This window comes from Calonectris borealis, chromosome 16 (assembly GCF_964195595.1).
Source record: "Calonectris borealis chromosome 16, bCalBor7.hap1.2, whole genome shotgun sequence".
Lineage (NCBI taxonomy): Eukaryota > Metazoa > Chordata > Aves > Procellariiformes > Procellariidae > Calonectris > Calonectris borealis.
The window spans coordinates 13,610,056-13,629,308 of NC_134327.1; the positions used below are offsets into that span (position 1 = coordinate 13,610,056).

At 60.6% G+C, this 19,253-nt stretch overlaps 1 protein-coding gene across 1 annotated transcript; it reads right to left on the reverse strand.

The window, feature by feature from the left end:
- Window positions 1-265: 265 nt before the first annotated feature.
- RADIL (Rap associating with DIL domain) lies at window positions 266-18,992 on the reverse strand. The gene is made up of 14 exons (XM_075165339.1): window positions 18,446-18,992; window positions 12,847-13,151; window positions 11,126-11,791; window positions 10,919-10,956; window positions 9,675-9,835; window positions 8,867-8,979; window positions 7,703-7,940; window positions 6,948-7,120; window positions 6,507-6,657; window positions 5,965-6,155; window positions 4,825-5,218; window positions 4,385-4,524; window positions 3,425-3,564; window positions 266-2,759 (listed from the first exon to the last, which is right to left on the reverse strand). Exons 1-14 carry the CDS (start codon window positions 18,975-18,977, stop codon window positions 2,654-2,656), a joined length of 3,348 nt encoding a protein of 1,115 aa, XP_075021440.1. The 5' UTR covers window positions 18,978-18,992; the 3' UTR covers window positions 266-2,653.
- Between the last annotated feature and the right edge of the window lie 261 nt (window positions 18,993-19,253).

Here is a 19,253-nt window from a genome sequence, read left to right on the forward strand (position 1 = left end):
ATACCCTGCCAGCACACCATGCCCCTTTGGAGACGTACCTCTTCTTCCCTCCCTTCCTCTGACTTGTTTCTCCCTCCCCTTTGCCCTCGCTACACCTTGGCTATGCATGTGCTTCTTTTATTGCCTCTCTGCTTGCAGCAGATCAGCCAAGCAAAGGCCTGTGCGAGGTGGAGAAAGCAGAAGTGAGTCCATTAGGTCTGCTGCGAGCCCTCACTGCTCTTCTGGCTTACCATCAGAGTGAACATGTCGAGACAGCTACCAGACGGGAGCTTAGAGAGATTTATTGATCCAGTTCATTGTTGACACCAAGAGCATTTCTTAACATACATCAGCCCCGTGTCAAACAGGCGCCATGCTGTGTTCTGTATCTGCATGAGAAGTTTATACACATCCGAGCTGTACAGTATTAACAAATGGGGGAAGTAAATGCGTCCCACTGCTCCTCCCAGGAGAAGCAAGCCCTCATGCACACTAGTAAATAGCCGGGTTTATTTACAGTCTGTTTCAATACCTGACTGCACTGTGAGCAACATACAGCTCTGGGGCTGTTTCCCACCTCCAGGGGTGCCTGGAGAGCCAGGCTCAGCGGGGAGCAGAGGGTTGTGTTGGTACCGCTGGAACTTGCCAGGGTGCAGCCCCAGTGCTGTCTAGTGCAAACCAAGCCTCCCCCGAGCCCTGGCTCGCGGGCAGAGGGGAGTAGGGAGCGCATGCAGTTTGCCCAGGGGCTCTAGGCAGCCCATTTCCTGCCCTGCCAAGCTGCTGAGCTCGGTGGAGGATGACAGGCCAACACACCTACTTGATTCAAAGTCGAGTGAATCACCAGGAGCCCCGTGGGGCCCCGAGCCTTTGCTCGCCTGCCTGGTACAGCTGAGTCAGTGGCAGGAGGGATGCATTTATCCCAGTCCCTGCTGGGGCAGCACCCCAGGCCAGTTGGCCCATGGCCTAGCAGAGAAGCAAGGCACTAGTGTTTCGGTGAAGGTCTGTCTTGCCCTAGAAAAGGCAGGCCAGGCTGTGTTGAAATCCAATAGTGGAGCGTTTCCCCTGCGTGGGTTATTCTGACATCTTTCTCCTTCTGCAAAGTGCAAGATTAAGCACAGAAACCACAACTACAGCAGTGAAGTATCTGAGGTTTAAGGCCAACCCTGTAAAACATCCCTTTTTTAGCATCACAATCCTTGAAGAACTCTTGTTGTGAGATGCCGTGTGAATATCTGATTTGCTGCCAGAGCCTAGACCATGCTGGTTTAAGTGCAGGGTGTGATGCAGGGCTTTGCGGCAGGCAGTTTTAATAGCGTTTGGCTAAACTAGGTCTTGGTATCTGTCTATATGTGGAAATCAGGTCGGGTTTATCCCGTTAATGTTGCTAAAAGCACAGGGAGGACCTAGCAGGCAGGAGGCCGGGTGTGCAGGCGACCGGCCAGCCGCACGGTGGAGCTGCCACCTCAGCTCTGCTGACACCGTTGTTGTTGGCAGCAGAGAGCAGAGCTGTTTCTGGGACATCCAAGACTGACCTTCCAAAGGGAGCCTTTGCTGCCCGCCATCACCCCTCGGCCTGTCAGCAGCAGGCACTTCTGAGATGCTCTGAGCTAGGCAGAGTGGCCTTACAATGGCCTGGCAAAGCTGGAGGGTGCCAAGATGTCGTTTGTCTGCCTGGGCTAGTGTCAGCCACACTTGGGGTCTGGCACCGCACGCTGTCGGGCTCGCTCAGGTTTCTGGTGGCACAAACCTACTGTTTCCAGCTCGCAGGGACCAGGGGCAGGCGCAGAAGCAATAACCCGGCCACAGCCCCTTGGAGGGGGCAACAGCTCCTGCGTGGCCAAATTCTCTGCTGTGAATGCCCCACGCTGCTGGGTCAGTCCTGGGGGCCTTCTGCCAGGATCATGGTGCCAAAGCTGGGCAATAAATCTGCTGCATGAGCAAGGGCAAGAGAGTCCTTTTCTTCAAGGGGCTCCCCCCAGGACTCACAGAGAACTGCTGGTGGTGTCAGCGCTTTGCTGTAGCTGCTTCCCATCCCAAAGCAGGGCTGGGGACAGCATGATTTTAGCCCAGCAGCAGAAAGGCACCTGACTTAGGGTATGGCACCAAGGAACTTAACTCCGAGCAATGCATCCTGCTTGGAATCCCGCTCCTGGGTGCTTCTGCTGCCTTTACCACCCCCAGAGCTGGGCACCCTTTTCCAGCCTGATGTGCCAGCACCTCAGGTGGCCACAGCCACAGCGAAGCCCAGGTCTGCTCCACATGCTAATCTTTAAATCCCAAAGGTGTTTCAAGCCTTCTGCCTGCCAGTGTGATCAAGCAGAGCTGTCAGCCTTGAGGAACGGAGGAGCCTGCCTACGGTCCCCGTGGGGGGAGCATCCCCTTCCTGTCCCCTGCCAGAGGGGACGAAGGAGCAGGAAAGCTGAGAAGGACGACACAGGGTGTAAGATGAGGCTGGGCAATTGATCAGGAGTGATGCTCCCAGCCAGTGCAGTGGGAGAAGCGCGCACCACCCTTGCATGTCCTTTCATCTGCTGCAGCGCAGGGGTGTCGAAAAGCAAATCGAGGGCAGTTGTGGAGTCCTGGTCCTCCCTCTTGCACTCCAGGCTCCCCGAGAGCAGCCTTAACCAGAGCTGCACTTGAAAGCTGCTGCAGAAGGACCCTCGTGCCACAAAAACTAGGAAGAAGAGGAGCTGGAACCAATTTTTTTGGCTATTTCCATGTCCGACTTGGCAACCAGAAACCGCAGCTTCTTCCCTCCAGAGCGGATGAGGTCCACCGCACTGCAGAGAGCGGCAATGGGGAGAGAGGTGAATTCTGGTTCCCCGCAGGCTGGCAGCCCCCCGGGAGCCTGCCAGGTCCTGAACATTTGCAAAACACCCCTCCATTTGCAGAACATCCCCCACTCTCTGCTTTGGGCCTGCTTGGTGTTACAAGCAGGGTCCGTTTCTCTTCTGCTTGTAGCTTTACGGGGAGCCTGGCCTCCAAGCAAGCGCTGCCAGGGCGAGGGCAAACGAGCCCTGAGCTGCTCTGCCCCGTGGGTGCCCGGGCTCTGCCTCGGACAGCCAGGCAGGGTGCGAGCAGCTCCGTCCCACTTTGAGAGGAAGCTTGGGGTGGGATGGGCTGAAGCAGCTCTGCATTGCTGAGACCCACCTCTGGGGCTCTCATTTACTTCCCAAGTGTGCTCTCCAGCTTTTGCTCCCTGCTCCTTCTTCCAAACCCCTCCACCCAGCTGCCTTCCCCCCTTTCCAGTGTCCTGCGCAAGTCCTTCCTCTCTCTGTGGCTTGCCCGTACCGCAGCATCCTCTGCGTTTTGGCCGGGACCGTAGCACCAGGCACTCGGAGACCCTGTGCAGCTCTTTGCTGCAAAACGGCTGAAAACCTGGACTTCAGCATTAACTCCCACAGTGCCGATACCAGACGGGACCCTCCAGCAAGGCGCAACTCACCTTTGGTAGTCCGCCCCGATGAGACTGGTGCCATTGACAGCCAGGATGCGGTCCCCAATGGAGAGCCTGCCGTCGGCGGCCGCGGGGCTGTCCTCGATCAGGGTGCGGATGTAGATCCCCGGGGAGCAGAGAGGAGTGTGCTGTTGGCAGGGAAAGGCGATGAGCGACCAGCCAGGGTGGAGGGGACACAAAAGGTTTGTGGTCCCAAAGGGCTGAGCTCCCCAGGCAGGGTGACACCTTACAGCCCAGCGGGTGCCTGATGCCAGGCAGGACCCTGGAGGTGCTGGGGAATGTGATGGATGGGTGCTGGAGATGGTGTCACTAACAGTAACAGGAAGGAAACACCAGCCTTCAGTTTTATATCAATTTATACACAGAAAGGAGAGGCGAGGGCAATCTTTTCTTGTTCAGTTTAATTAAGAATAAAGCATCGTTAACCTGCAGCCATCTTGGGATTGGAACTCTTTGCTCACGGCTGTCCCCGGGGCTCGGTGATGCCCTCTTTCCTACCGACTAATGCACGGCCATGAAAGGCCACTTAGTGAGATGATCCACCGCACTAAGCCAGATTGCAACGCTGCCTTATGCAACGAGTGCTGTCGCTGGCGGAGCTGTTCTGACACCCCGCAAGCCTCCCTGCTCCCCTCCGCTTCCCTTGCTGCCCGCTGAAGGGTGGAGGAAAGACCTCGGCTGAGTCATTTTCCTCCCACAAGAGTGCTGAGCCCGTTTGCGCTCTCCAGCTGCAGGACAGCTGTGATGGACTTTGCATGCACGGCACAGAGACCCGGGAGCAGAGATCTGCTCCTCCCGAGAGATCACTCTGTGCCTCATTTTCCCCAGGAGAAGCAGCCTAGCTCCCGTGGGAAGCCATTAGCTTCTTCGCTGGTTTTTCCTGGGGTATAAAACATGTCCCACATGTCCCACTCCAGCTATATGGAGGGGCGATGGGTGAGAACTCACCAAGCCGTCGATCAGCCCCATCCCCAGCCCGATGGGTCCTCTCTCCAGCTCCACCACAAAGACGTAGCAGAAGTCATCGGTGGCAGAACTGCGGCTGGAAGACTCCGGCGTGGGGTAGTCGTAGGGTGTCGGCGAGCATCCTGGCAGCAGAGAGACCGGCATACTGCTCTGGCATCGCCCAAAGCCAGCCTCACAACCTCCCACAGAAAGTTGCCCCCCAAAACCCCATCAAAGCCGACCTCGGGTAGCCCCAGGGCTGGTTTTCTGCCAGGGCAGGAGCTGGATGAGATGCTTCATTTGCTCTCACCTGCCTCGTCCAAGCACTGACAAGTCCCCGCAGCAACCGTGTGTACGTGGAGAGCTGCGCAGGAGAACGGCAGCAAGCACCCTCATACCCCAAGCCTGCACCCCCAAAGCAGGGCAACACCAGCTTTCGGTACCTTCAGGGGTGCTGCCTTTGGTGCCGTTCATCCCATTCCTCCGGGGGTCCTGCAGCCCCTTGCCGGTGCCCTGCGGGGACTCCGGGCTCCCAGAGTCGAAGTTCAGGGGGGTGGTGGGTGGCGTCAGCAGGCAGGAGGGGTCCGTGGGTGCCGTGCTGGCCTTGGGGGCCGGACCCCTGCCCAGCTGCAGCTGCTTGAGCTTCTCCTGGAGCTGCGGCTCGCCGATGGGGTGTTCGCAGGGGCAGCCGTTGGTGGCCAGGCAGAGTGGGGGGCTCCCCCGCAGCTCGGCGCAGCCCCCCAGGGAGCAGTAGTCCTCCTGGGTGACGGTGCTCCCCAGGGCAGCAGCCGGGTTCTTGCTCACCTCCAGGACATCTGGCGTCGTGCATGCCTCTTTCTTAAGGAGAAAAATGCTCTGTGGGACGCCTTACGGGTGCTTTTCACAGCCTACCTGCACCCCACCACCCTGTCTGCTTTGCAGGCAGGACGGCTGCCGGCTCCAGCCAAAGGGCTTGTCCTGGCTTCCCAGCACAGCTCCCACACCCCAGTTTTGTGGCCAGGGCCATGCTGGGGATGCTCACAGCCAGCCAGGAGGGGACTCCTGGTCATGTCCCTGCTGGGGGACCTCATTGGAGGGGGACACCGGGGGAGCACGGCTCCTCCTGTGGCCCCACAGCTGGGTGATGTGGCCCCAGGGTGACGGGAGCAGGTAGTGGTGCCTGCGGGTGCTGCAGTCGATGGGGACAGAGTGGGAGAGGAGAAGGGGACCTGCTGAAGGGATGTCCTCCCCAGGGAGCTGGAGACGAACGGCAGTTAAGCTTAGCACCCGCAGCACGTCTCGCCCTCCCTGTACTTTATAGACATTAGCTAATTAGTGCTTTTGTGCAAGCCTGCCTGGCTGCGGGGACAGGCAGGGTGCAGGGAGAAGGGGAGCACTGCCTGCAGACATCCCTCCCTTCCTCCCTCCTCCCCACTAACGAGATTGCTGGGACGAGCCTGTCCTCCCAGCTCACCTTCCCGCTCCCCCCAGGCTGGGGGATTAGCAGCACTAATCCTTCCAGCAGCTCTACACAAGGGCAGAGGGACCCAAGACCCTTCTGCCCACCCAGGAGAGGAACAGCTCCTCCATAGGGTACAGGCTACCTTTGGGGGTGCTGAGCCTGGCCCCTCGCTGGTGTGGGGGCTCTTGCTCTGCAGGCTCCAGAGGAAGTGGCGGATGTAGAGGAGGTGCCGGTAGATGTTGTCGTCCAACGTCTCCACCTCCAGGTCCACTTTGAAGCCCCCGCTGGGCAGGATGATGGGCGGGTGGTTGTCGAAGGACTCCAGCATCTCATCTGAAAGGCAGAGGGAGGGAGGCTAGCACTGGCCCGGGCTGCACCCCGCTCCTGCCTCTCGGCTCTCGGCCACGTGCGGTCTCTCTGCCGGTATTGGGGACGCGGTGAGCTGCGAGGCAGCAGCACCCTTCACTTGGGAACGCAGAAAGAGCCCCAAGCCCTTCTGAGTGCACTTTGATCCTTCGCAATATCCGAATCATGGGGCCGTGGTTATTCTTGCTCGTGGCAGGGAGCCCCAGGGAGGGGAAGGGAATTGCCAGTTTGGTTTGTACATAAAAACCTCGGAGGGAGCCTGCGGGTGACCGGAACACGGTGACTGGAGCAGCGCTGAGCGCAAAGCCAGGGGCTCACCGGGATGGAAGGTGGCCGGGCTCTCCTCCTCGCCGGGCTGCCACGCTGCGATGCAGCCCACATCCATCACCGCCTGACACTCGCTCAGCACCCGGTGGAGCTGCGCGGGGCTCAGCGCCGGGAACTCAGCTCGCAGGGACGGCCAGGTCATCTGAGCAAAGAGACAGAGCGCGGGGCGAACGTCAGAGGTGAGGAGCTGCTTTCTCCGAGGAGCAGGGGCTCACGAGGGGGATGGGAGGGAGAAGCCGGGCAAGATGGAGTGAGCCTGAGCATCCCCTCCTCGGTACTGCCCACCCACGGACCCACCAGCCCGGGAAGGGGCAGCTGGTGACAGGCTGCAGAAGAAGGGACATATCACTGCAGGGACCCCCACCGCCAAGCCGGGTCTCTTCTGCATGTGCCCATCCCGATGCCACGAGCCCCCGGCCGGGCACCCCTCACCTGGACCAGCTGGGAGCCAGGCATGGCCAGCAGGTTGGCCACGCTGGCGAGTTTGGCAAAGAACTGCTGGGCGAGCTGCTCGAAGCCGGCGCCGCGCAGCCACTCCAGGAGCAGCCGCACGCTGGCCCGCAGCTTCACCCCCTGCGACCAGTGGAAGCAGCCGAGAGAGGAGCCTGCGGAGGCAGAGCATCCATCAGCACGTGTCGGGGAATAGCCCCCCCCAGTCCCCCCATCCTTTGGCCAACCCCTGCCCCGTGGGTAGAGGTGCCCCAGGGCAGCAAAATAAATCCAGGTTCATGTCCCCAGTGTCCTATAGCTGCAACTCCTGGTGGTGGCTGGACCTCACCTGGCACTAACAGCAGGCAACGGGGCTGCTGTGTTAATGAGGGCTAACGAGCACCTCCATTACAAGGCAGGCTGCAGTAGTTAATTAACGAGCTGCCCCTCCGAACTGCTCTCAGCCTCCTCTGCTCAGGCTCAAAAGGGCAGCGCTCTGGCAGGGGGTGAGGATGGGGCACTCGTGGGGTTAAACCCCTCCTGGGAATTGGGACCCTGGAGACAGCAGCTGGGTCTGTGCTTGGCCTCCCCATAACAGGGCTGAGACCTGCCCATCTCCAGCCCCCTCAAGCTGCCTGGAGCCCTCTCCTTCCCTCCTGTACCCCCTGAGGTGGCACTGGGATGGACTGGAGGGTCTCCCAAAGGGCCGGTCCCCTACAGGTTACCCAGTCCGGGCTGGGTGTTCGAGGAGGACTGACCCTTATCCAGGAGCTGGTTGAAGAGCAGGGTGTTGGAGAAGAAGAAGAGGTAGGCGAACATCTGGGAGGTGATCTCCGGGTGCACTTCGTACTGGCGGAGCAGGTCCAGCGCCGCCTGGTAGATGAGCACGACCCTGCGGAGCTCCTCGGGCAGCGGCGGGGATGCCCGCCAGCTCTCCCGGCACTCGTTCTGGAAGGGGTTGCACTCCAGCAGGGCAGGGAGCGACACGTACAGACACTGCAGGGAGAGCAGCGAGTTCACAGCAGGACTGATTTGGTTTCTTTTTTTTTTTTTTTTTTTTGCATGAGCCAAGCCCTTCCGACCCCCTCACCTCCGCAAGCCGAGCAAACCCCGCTGGCGCTGCTCCGGCAAGGGGCTGATCTCACTTAACCCCTTGCCTTGATGCGCTCCGGTGTTGCACAAGTGTTTAAAAAAAATACAAAAGAAATGAATGTGTCTCGGCGCTTTTAGCAGTTGGAGGTGACGGCATGGGACAGCTCAGCTAAAGGGATCTGAAAACTGATCTGAACCAGAGCAGGGGCCGATCAGCTGGGCACGAGGGTGAAAGAAAAACCAGGACCGATGTGGATGACCTTTCCCTATTGCTTAAATGGGAGAGCAGCACCTAGCACCCACCTCTGCCGAGGCTAAGGGGGAGGCGAGGGTGCTGGGGAGGAGGGTGCCGCTCCGGCAGAGCGGCACAGGAGCAACCCCTGCGTCCCCGTGTGCCGACGCCAGCGGACAGGCAGGGCTGTCCTGCACACAGCAGCCTTTCTCCTGCCTCACACTGCCCGCTCTGTTCCCCGCTCCCGATGCCGCCCGGCTCTCGCCGTCCAACGGCGACGGTCCAGGGGCCCCTTTCCATCGCGCCCTCAATCGCACCATTATGCCGCGCCGGCCGGAGCCAAGCAGCTCTCCCCAAACGCCTCCCCTGAGCCGCTGCACTGCAGGGAGGGAAACACGCCGCAGTAACTCAATACTTTTCCTGGGCTGCGACCAAAAATCGGGGCACTTCAGCCCAAAGGAAAACACCTCGGCGTGACGCAACTGCCAAAGAGTAAAAGTTTTAAAAAAAAAAACAACCTCCTGCGCAGCCCGAGAGCTGCTGGGGACGCTCGTGCTGGCCCCGTGGGACGCTGTCGCCCGCCCCAGGGAGCAGGTACCTTGGAGATGTAGTAGACGCACTGCTGGAAGGTGTACATGATCACCTCCTCCAGCACCGTCATCGCCTCCTCGCTGGCTGTGATGGTCGAGGAGAACAGAGACTCCTTGGAGCCTACGGAGCAGAGAGGAGGATGGGGAAGCAGTAAGGTGGGCCGAATTCACCGCTCCCCAAATTCCCGGGGTGGGGGTTATTAGTGCTCCCGGGCTGGCATCACCACCACGGCATCCCTCGACAGGGGCAAAGAGGCTCCTCCTGCCCCAGAGAGCGCCCGCCTGCCATCTCCCACGGCTCACACCGCAGGCAGCCCAGGGCTGCACCCCTCCTGCCGACCGCCAGTCTGGCCTACGAACGTTTTAACTTGCTCCATAGACCAGAGAGTTTCTGAGGCTGATTTAATCCCTTTTTCCTTTTTTTCTTTCTTTCTTTTTTTTTTTTTTTTTGCTGGCGTTAAGACGGGCTCACCAGTGAGCAATTCTGCAGGGCTGCCCGCAAACCCAGGTGCAGCAGGCGGGGGGTAGAAAGCCACCCCCGAGGCATTAACCGCAAGCTGCGGTGTTGGAAAGGGGAGGCTCGGCTGCAAATGCAACAGAACCCGGCCCCGGAGCCGAGCAGCACCACGGCACGACGCGAGGCTGCTCGTCCCGCACAGAGTACCCCAGCCTGCACCCAGAGACATCCCTGCTGCTGAGGATTACGGGGGGTTAAAGGAGCATCTCGGGGGCACTGACCACCGCTTGCGACTCGGGATTAGCAGAGCAAAGTCGCTCCGGCCGGAGAAGCAAGCCAGGAGCTGCGTCCAGCCCTACCTCTCACGTCCAGCTCCTCTTCCATGCTCTGGATGTAGGTGGGCGATTTCTGCTGGACAAAATAGAGGACCTCGATGGCGTTGGCCATCCAGAAGAGGATGTGCTGCAGGTCCGGGAGAAGGTCCGTGATGGTGAAGCGGGACAGGGTGGCAGGGTCCTGGCTGGGGAGATACAGCGGGTGTTACGGTTGCTGCCCCTCGGCATCCCCACTCAAGCTTTTGGGGAGAAAACAGCCAGCCTGGCGCAATGCCAGGAGAGCATTCGCACCACCCCCCCAAGCCCAGCACCCCTTTAGGAAGACCCTTTGCAAGCAAAAATCTGGTGGTTTTTGCTCTGCGCGACAGAGAAGGGGACCCTGCGGGGACCGGGCTTGCCAAAGACCACCTGGCCTTTGTGGGGTGCCACTTTTTGGGGGGGAACTCCCCCTAATACAGCTGAACTGCAGTAAATACTCGTGGCTGAAGAGCAGCTCTCCCTAAGAAGTATGTGCTGTTCCTGCCAGCTCTGGATGGTTAAACCCAGCCTGCCCACGCTGGGCTGTTCAAAAATAAAACAAAATAAATAAAAAGCATCTGGGAAGTTTCTCAATTGCTGAACCACTTTTTCCTGCTATAGGAAAGGCCTGGGAAGCATCCTCGGAGCTTGTCCTAAAGGAAATCTCACAGCAAGCACCAACAATTTCTCCAGATGCTGCTTTGGAGCCTGGATTTTGGAAATGGCTGGGAAGCCGGCCTCGCGCCCTGCTGGGATCCAGCCCCCTGCACCACTGTGATGGCCCCAGAGTGGTGCTCCCCACCCCAGGACACCATGTGCCACCATCCCTGGATGCACACATGCAACGCCAGCCCCGTCCTCGCTGCGCAGGGGGGTCTTCAGCATGAACGGGGTGAGACCCCGCAGCGGGGCCATCCCTGCTATGTCCCTCAGGGATGCTGAAGCCACACATGCAAAGCCTTGGCCTGGTCTTGGATTGGAGAAGACCCCAGAGCTGCTGCAGGTCCTATTCCCCCCCGAGCTCGCCTGCTTTTCCAGCCCCACACATTCCCAAGCAGGGTCCTTGCAGGCACCACGGTGAAAGAACCAGAGAGACAAATGCATGGGATTGAGCAGGAAAACGCAGCGTGCATCGGCGCTGCGAGGGTGGTTATAACCAGCCATGGGGTCCCCTTGCTTGTGGAAGAAGAACTGGTTTGAATTCTCCCCATTTCAGGGCAAAATGAGGAGGGGCAGCGGGTTGCACTTACTGCTGGGACTGCTTCTCAGCCAGCTCCCGTGTCCGCTCCTGGGCAGGGAGAGAAGGGGAAAGCAAAATGAAAACCAGCAGGACGGGGCGCCACGAGCATCCCCCCAACCAGCACTCACTGCCCCCAGGTGCTGGGCTGGGGGAAGCCCCTGGGGGGGGTCCACCAACACCCCCACCCCACCAACACCCCCGTACCCCCGCAACTGACCCACACCGTCCTCTGGATCATCCTGGCTGCTTTGAGCAGCAGCTGCCCAAAGTCACCCGGCTCGAAGCTGGTGGCCGAGTGCTGGATGCAGAGGCAGAGCAGGAAGGCGGGTGTCAGCTTGTGGTCATCTCCCCCCGGCTCGATCAGGGTCATGATGCGCCGCAGGAGCACGTCCTCGGCCGCCGGCTCGAACTCCAGCAGCAGCTTTCTGCGGGGCGCCCTGGGGCCGTCGATGGGCGATGGGCCCCGCTTTTTGGTGGCAGGGTCCCTCTCCTTCAGCAGGCTGCCGCACGCCCCGCAGATGGGGGGACCCTCGGGGACGGCGGGGTGCAGGGCTCGCAGCCTCAGCAGGGTCTGCGCCGGCAGTGGCTGCGCCTTCATGGGGTCCTTGTAGAGGAGCAGGTAGTAGAGACCGAGGGAGAGGAGGTCCCCGTGCCGCAGCACGACCGTCCGGACCACCTCGGCGAAGTTGACAGAGATGCCAGCGCCGGCGATGGGCTCCAGCACCAGCTTCTCCTCCCAGCGATGCCGGGAAGGTCGGAGCTTCCTGATGGTGCAGTGCAGGGGCAGGATGTCGGGGGCCGACAGGCTGATGCTGGGCTTGCTCGCCTGCGTCCTCTGGCCCACCGTGTGCTGCTCGCGGTTCAGCAGGTAAACCAAGCTGTCCTGCCAAGTGGGGAGACGTGGCATGAACCGGGGAGGGAGGGTGGGGGAGAAGGGACCCTCCTCCCTGCAGTGCGGTGGGTGCTGCAGCCTCCCGCCGTCCCCCGGCCGCCCAGCCGCCTGCTCCACCTTCGCAAGGCAGCGCCACGTTTCTCTATTTTCCTCGCTGCCAGGCAGGACAGCAGCGATCCCTGCATTGGGCACGCTAATAAATGGGCACAGTAAGTTTGGGCATGCAGTAAATGGGGCTGCTTTGGGCAGAAGGAGCCCTCCCTCCGCCTCTCACCCCCCCTTTTCCACAGCTGCTTTTCCTTCCCACCTTCTCCCTGCCCCGACCGCAGCGATACCTGCATCCCCCTGCCCAGGGGAGGGTGGTGGGACCCTGGTCAGAGCAGCCGCTCCCTGCCCTGCCTTCTCCCCCAGCCTGCCCGCACGCCCTGAGGCAGCTCACGTAACTGCCCCGTGCCTCAGTTTCCCCAGCTGTACTAACGGGATGGCTGCAGGCGGGAGAAGGCTGCAGTGCCAGTGTCACCCTGCCAGAAAGCTTGGAACAGCAATGGGGACAAAGTCGCCATTAACTACAAGTGCCGTCCCAGTCCTTTCCAGTTCGTCCTCCAAGTGCCTCCAGCGCTGGGGAGCAGGGGCTCCCAGACGTGCTGTCTCCTTGCTGCCTCTCATTACGTTTGCCCCTAACGAAGCAGCCAAACAGGAGACAGGGCAGCTCAGCCATCACCCCCAAAACCGGGCCTCCCTTGTGCCAGGGCAGGGATGCTGCTCCGGGGGCTTTCCCCATCCCCCTCTGGGGCTTTGACCGGGGAGGTCGTGGGTCCCAGCTCCGCATCCCCCCGTGCTTGGGGACAAGGCTGCAAAGTCCCAAGCTGGCACCGCTCGTTTTGTAAAGGATGCTCTTCCACGCCATCACCACCCCCCCTAACCCCAGCAGCTCCGGCCATGCAAGCAGCCCCCCTTCCCCGGGGTTTGGGGGGGGAGTGAGAGGAAAGCGGGGGGGTGCCGGGGGGGGTGCAGGGGGGTGAGCGGGGAGGCGGCGCGGTGCTTACATGCTGCTGGCTGTAGCCCTGCAGGAGCAGGAGGTGCGGGGACTGGTAGAGGGAGTACCGCATGCTGCCGCCGCTCCGCGCCGCCGCCGGGCTCCCGGGCAGGGTGGAGCAGTGCCGCTGGAGCCGCTCCCCGGTCCCGGCCCCGGCCCCGGCCCCGGCCCGCCGAGCCGGGTTGCCCAGGCTGGTCTCGCTGAGGCTGCGCCGCAGGGCCGGGGCGGGGGGGCCGCCCCGCTCAGCCCCCGCCGGTGGCCGCCGGGTCCCCCGCGCCCGGTGCCGCTGCAGCTTCCGCGCTTGGGCGTTGATGCCTGCGGGGATGGGGGGGGGAGAGCAGCGTTCGGTCCCCGTCACCTCCTGGGACCCCCGCAGCCGCGGCACCCCCCCCGTCTGGAGGGATGCTGCTGCAGCGCGGGAGCGGGGATGGAGCAGCTGAAAGTCCGCCCCCCCCCGCCCCGGGACAACGCACCCTCCCTGGGCTGATGTCTCCTGGTCCCCTGCCCTCCCCGAAGGGTCACACCTGGACACCAACGCGGGGAGTTTTGTGCCCCAATGCCATGGTCGAAAAGGGGGTGCCCCAGTCCTCCCCAGTCCCCAAACCCCACTGACCGGGGGGCAGCCGGACCGGGCTCAGCGTCCGCAGTGTCCCCCACACACCCCGGCCACGCTGCCAGGGCTGGGGAGGGGAGAGGAAATCTGTGCTAAAAAGAAATTTAACTCAATCTTTGCAAAAAAAAGACCCTGGATGCTGCTTTTGGGCCTTCAGCACTCAGTGGCCAGCAGCAAGCGGGAGCTGCAGGGAGCCCCCCCAGTCCCCCCTGAGCATCAGCCAGGCATGGGAGCTGTGAGCTGCGGTAGAGCCTGCCTGCCCGCCTGCCGCAGGAGCAAGCTGTAATTAACTTCTCCCAAGCATCAATTCGGGCAGAGCTGTCTGCAAGAAGAATGGGAGCTGGAGCGAATGAATAGGCCTGGCCAAGCTGCAGAAGCAGCCCCTTGCATGATGTCCCCAGCCCCGGGGGGGTCATCACGGGCCCCTCTGTGCTGCAAAGCGTGGCTCGAGCTCTGCAGGAGAAAATAAGAAGTTGTGGGTCCGATGGGTGATGCTCGTACCTTGGGTGGGCAGCCTCCTGGGAGCAGGTCGCTGGCATTCAAGAAAAAGGGGGAAAAAACCTAAAGGATTTGCTTGCGGGAGCAGCACTGCAGCAGCGTCGGTGCAGCACGGAGCCAGAGCCCCGCTCACGGCTCGGCCGACCAGCGAGCAGGCTTCGGCCGCTGGGATTTGGGGACAGCCAGCGGGATTTGGGGCCGGCGGAGCGGAAAGCCTGGTGCCCAGGGCTGCTTAAAGGGACACTCACAAGCTCAGACCCAAAAAAAAAATGTCATCTGCCTTATTTGGTGAGGAATGTTTGTTTGTTTTAAATGGAGCGCTCCTTTGCTGGGAAAATGAAAGAGATGGGGATGGGGAGGGGGGGTGGGAGAGGGAGAAAATAGCCCCTGCTGTTTACATGCCTTGGGATTAGGGCAAGGCATGGCCAAGCGCCCCGAGCAGTCCAGTGCCCCGCGTCCTTCTTAAAAAGGCAATCGGCCCCGCTCACATCCCCATCACAGCCAGCGGCACGGCACAGGACGCCTGCGCCCCGCAGATGTGAAATCCAGGGGGTGCAGCAAGCCTGCCCTGGCCGAAGGCCACCCCAAATGTGTCTGCAGGAGGCCTTGAGCCCCATCCCCAACCCACAGCATGGAAATGGGCCAAAGGGATGAAGGACGGCTGGGGCGATGCAGGTCCCAACCCGGCACCCTGGGGCGGAGAAGGAGAGGGGCCGGATCCTGCGGAGCAGCTATTGCTGGAGCTCATTGCACTGGCAGGGAGCGGGGGCTGCTGGGACTAGGGTCCCACCACCCGGAGGGACACGCCATCACCGGTCCCTTATCTAGGGGAAAGGAAGCTTCTGGATTTATTTCGTGTAGGAAAAAGCTGCTTTTTTACTGCCGACAGAGCCCCCGTCACAGGCTCCCCGCTAACCCCGGAGCTGCGCTGGAAAGATAAACACAGCTCTTTTCCTGAGCATAACAAAGTCCCTCCATAAAACGGGGGTTTTTTTTTTTCAATCCTCTAGTACTGTTTTCTCTTCCCAAGCGTCTGCAGGTTATCCCATCCAAATCGCTGCGTGAGCATCCCCGACACAGCGCGGCCGGGGCAGCTGCTGAAGCCACATGGCGATGCGGATGGGAACGGGACAGGATTGCACCCTGTCCCTTAGGGAGAGCTGGGCACCCCGGGCAGGGGCACCGCACACCCCCCGGCCAGCCCCCGCCGAGCTGCTGCTTCTAAACCCATTCTGCATCCCGGGGCAAAACCTGCTGGTTGTGGTGCCTGGGATCTTGGCTGGGATCTGCCTCTTTTTGAGCCTAGGAAAGAGGTTCCCTTTTCCTGGCTGAGAAATAAATCAAGCAATAAACAACTCCACGGGCCCCAGGAAAGAAGAAATGCTTTGAATTTCCCCAGGAGGGGCTAGCGCCGGGCTAGTCCTTCCTAATGTAATCGCTACACAGACCCTGCAGGGAGTCCTCCCTGGATGCAGTCGTGCTAAGGTATATCAAAGGCAGATCCTCGGAGGTACCTGGCAGAGCATCTTTTAATATAATTGCCTTAACTCCTACGTTTCTCAAGGTGTGCACGCGATTCAGCCTCCAGCCTCCCGGGAAAGCCCCGGCAAGATTTGGACACGGTGCAAAATGGGGCTGGTTTGGAAGATGAATACCATGAAGATGCCAAGTGCTGCGTCTCCCTCCCAGCACCCTCCAGTTTGTGGGTGTTTTCCCTGGATGCTCCCTAACCGCTGCCTTGTGGCTCCCCAAAAGGAGCAGGGCCAGGGGTAGCAGTGAGAGAGGGCATCAGCCTCGTTTACTGCAGAGGTGCTCTACCTATGCTGCTAATTAGTGGCATGAGGAGCGAGCACCTTCCTCTCCAGTGGGAAGCAGCTAATAAACTAATTAGGATAATGGGTAACTGAGCAGATAAAACTCTTAAGCTATTTGCTAACAGGTCATGGATGGGTGTGGAGCCTTCCCTCCAGCTACCAGCTGGGTGGGCAGCGATGCACCAGCTTGCATGACACCAGTGGTCCCAGCCCTGCCGCTCCAGCGATGCCCCGCGTGGGGAAGGGCACTGCAGGTATTTCCCGCTTTGCAGTATCCCTGTGCTTTTTTTTTTTTCCCCAGGGAGCCACAAGCCCAAAGTCCTTTTATTTTTGCACAGATGCTGCATTTTCCACACCAGTGCCCCACCACCCTGGGCAGGCAGCTGATGCTTGGCAAGGGGACCTCTGCCAGCTCGAGGCTGGTGACAAGGGTGACTCTGGGGGAGGGCTCTCACAGTCAGTCTCCATCACACCAGGAGTTTCGTGTCTTTTTGGGGTGCTGGATGAGGGGGAAGCAGATGGGGTGGGAAATTGTGGTCCCAGCCCCGCAGCATCCCTTTGGGCAGTGCCACCAGCATGGGGTGAGACTGGTGACAGAGCCCCTGGTGCCACCGAAAGAAAGGGCTGCAGGAGTGAGATTTTAATGAGTGAGCCAAATAAGGGCTGTGTAGTCTGCAGAGCAGACAGCCTAAACACACGTGGGTGTAGGTTTTCTGTCTCGTAAGAGCTTGGTCAGCTATGGAAAATGCTCGAAAGTTAAAAAAATGGAGCATTTCCACCACCCCACCCAGGAGTGCTGAAACAAATGAAGTGATATCTACATTGAAAGCGTAATGGGCTTATTTCCAGATCCAGGGCACGCGATCCGGTCAGGAACTGCTCCTCCATCGGAAATCACCAAAGGGCGCCGAGCCCAGGCCAGCTCGGCGCTGCCTGCTCCCGCGCCGGGCAGCCTGGAGCCCGCCTCTCCCCTGGTCCGCGTGGGAGCCTTACCCTCCCCACGGCTGCCAGCCCACCCAGGATCCAGTCACGGGTGGGAATACTGCTTCCCGCATCCGAGGGGGAGTATTTAAGGCCGAGAGTTGATGTGACCTTGGGCTCAGGCAGGAGGCTGCCACGTGGCCCTCCCCGCCGTGTGCCACAACCGTTGCACTTGCTCTTGCCCTTTCCTCTGTTCCAAAGAAGCTGTTTTTAGTCACCGCTCTCCCAAAGTGCTTCACGGCTCTCTGATCCCGGCTGGAGAAAGAGCCGAAGAGAAGAGCAGATCATCCACCTTTGCAACTCCCGCCCTGGCCCGAGCCCCTTCCTCTCCGTTTGCATCACACGTACGGCGAGCTGGGACCGATCCTGTAGTGTCCCCTCCCTGAGCAGATGCAAGGACTGGACCCAGCGAGGGATGGAGGGAGCCCTGTCTCACCGCCGGGTGCCGATGGACCACCCTGCATAGCGTGAAATCAAGGGCTGGGGGCTGTTTTCCACTGCTTCTCCAGCCTTCCCATTTCAAGGCCGGAGGTGAGCCCATCCTCGGCTCCCCGCGCTGATGGGGACCTGCCCACAACACAAGCAACCCCCAAAGCTGCAAACTCCACGTTCAGATTTTGGGGCACCCAGGCAAAATCGCAATGGCAAATTGCAGCTGGTGGGACCCCAGCAGCATCTGCTCTCCCCCGAAACGCCCGCGGCTGATTTCCTTCGCACCGCGTGCCTGGGCTCCTTCCAGCCCTCGTTAAAGGGGTGGGAAAGGAGCCCTGTCCCCGCTGGCGTGGGACAGGTCGGGCCATTTGTTCCATCGCTGGTGGGGGAACTTTGGCTCTCGTTTGCCAAGCGCCCGCGGTAATCCTGCATCATCGTTAGGTTATTTTTGACAATCACAACTCTTTCCTACAGGCGTGAGGAACCACTCGGTGCCCACACCAGCAAAACCCCCTGGCCGACACCTCCAGAGCCTGATCCAGACCCCTCCATCAGCAGGTCAGACCCATCAAGGGCATCATGCAATTAAAAACCTGATTTTAAACCTTTCCACCCTCATCCTCACAGGGCTCTTAGCTGAGGGCAGGAGGGAAACTTCATTACTCTGCACTGGGGGTCACTTATTAACCTGCCGGTTCCTAACGATGCACTTATCTCCTCCTGCCAGCCCTGGACTGGATCAGGCACCTCTGGGGGGGGCTCTCCTGCCCTACATTGCTCTCTCTTCATTAGCTTTTCATTTTGCTTAATTGCTCCTGCAGATTTGCCCGGGGTGTCTGGTCTGGGGAATGCCCATGGGGAGACGGGGCAGGGGGTGCAGGGGAGTGGGACAGTGCTCTGCCGGGCATGAAGCTGCGCCGAGGCGTGGGATGCCGCGATGCTGGTTCACGGTGATGGGAAGAGCGGGCAACACCGACGGTCTTGCCTGCTGCTTCCCAGCTGCACGTGGGGATTTGGTATGGACCCCTAGACGGGCTGGGGTCAATATCGGAGGTCGCAGGTACCGAATTTATGCAGGAGAGTGTCGAGAACCAACTCTACCCAAGAGCTTTGCAGCTAAAACACAGCTCTCCTCCCACCCAGCACTTGCACCATCCCTCCCGTGCCCAAAACACAGGCAAAAGCTACTGGTGTGGGGTGCATCTCCTGCAGGCAGCTTGGGGGGGTCGCAGCTCCCCAGACCCTCTCCCTGCCCCGCGCCCGGCTCTGACCTGCGGTGGTGGTGTCCACGTCCCTGGCTGCCAGCTCCTCCACCTCCGCCCTCTTGCGCAGCTCCAGCCGCCGTGAGAAGCCCTCCCTGGGTTTCCAGAGGTCCTGGATGAGCAGCGGCTTCTCATGGTCACCCAGGACCCTCAGCCCCTCCGTCTGCCACTGTTTCTCGGGGCCCTCAAACCTCCCGATGACATCGCACAGGGCGTACTGCCCGGCGCTGAGCTGGCTCAGCCCGTAGCGCTCCAGGGCTTCCTTCACCAGCTCCCGAGCACCCGAGCTGCCCGTCGCCAGCACGCTCTTGTAGTTGGTGCCCGCGCAGATGTTGCCCCCAAAGATCTTCAGGACGCCGGGGGCCGAGAGCTGGGTGGAGAGCTCGGCTGGGTCATCTTCACCGGCTGCCGGGGAAGCAGAGGCTGAGGTCCGGTCCTTGTAGCTCAGCGTCCGGTACAAGACTTGGGAGAAAATCCGGCTCTGGCGCTTCAGCCGGTTCTTGGATGGTGGAGCCATGGTGGAGGAGGACCCATAAAACATGGCGCGTGAGGTTGTCATGGGGCGCAGCTGGGCAGGGAAGAGGAAAAAAGGAAAGATCAGTGGTTTGGAGGCCAGATGTGCAGCAGGGAAGAGCAAGCAGGAATCGGCTGGTGGTCACAGAGGAGCCGCTGTCACCTCCAAGGTGGAAAGGGACAGCAGCGAGGGAGGGCCATTTCCCTTGTGCAACCCAAAACCCCAGTGGGCAAGCTCAGCTGGGCTCCTTGGCATCAGCACGGTTACCCCAGGATTGATTTGTCCCTGAAAACATAGCCTGGG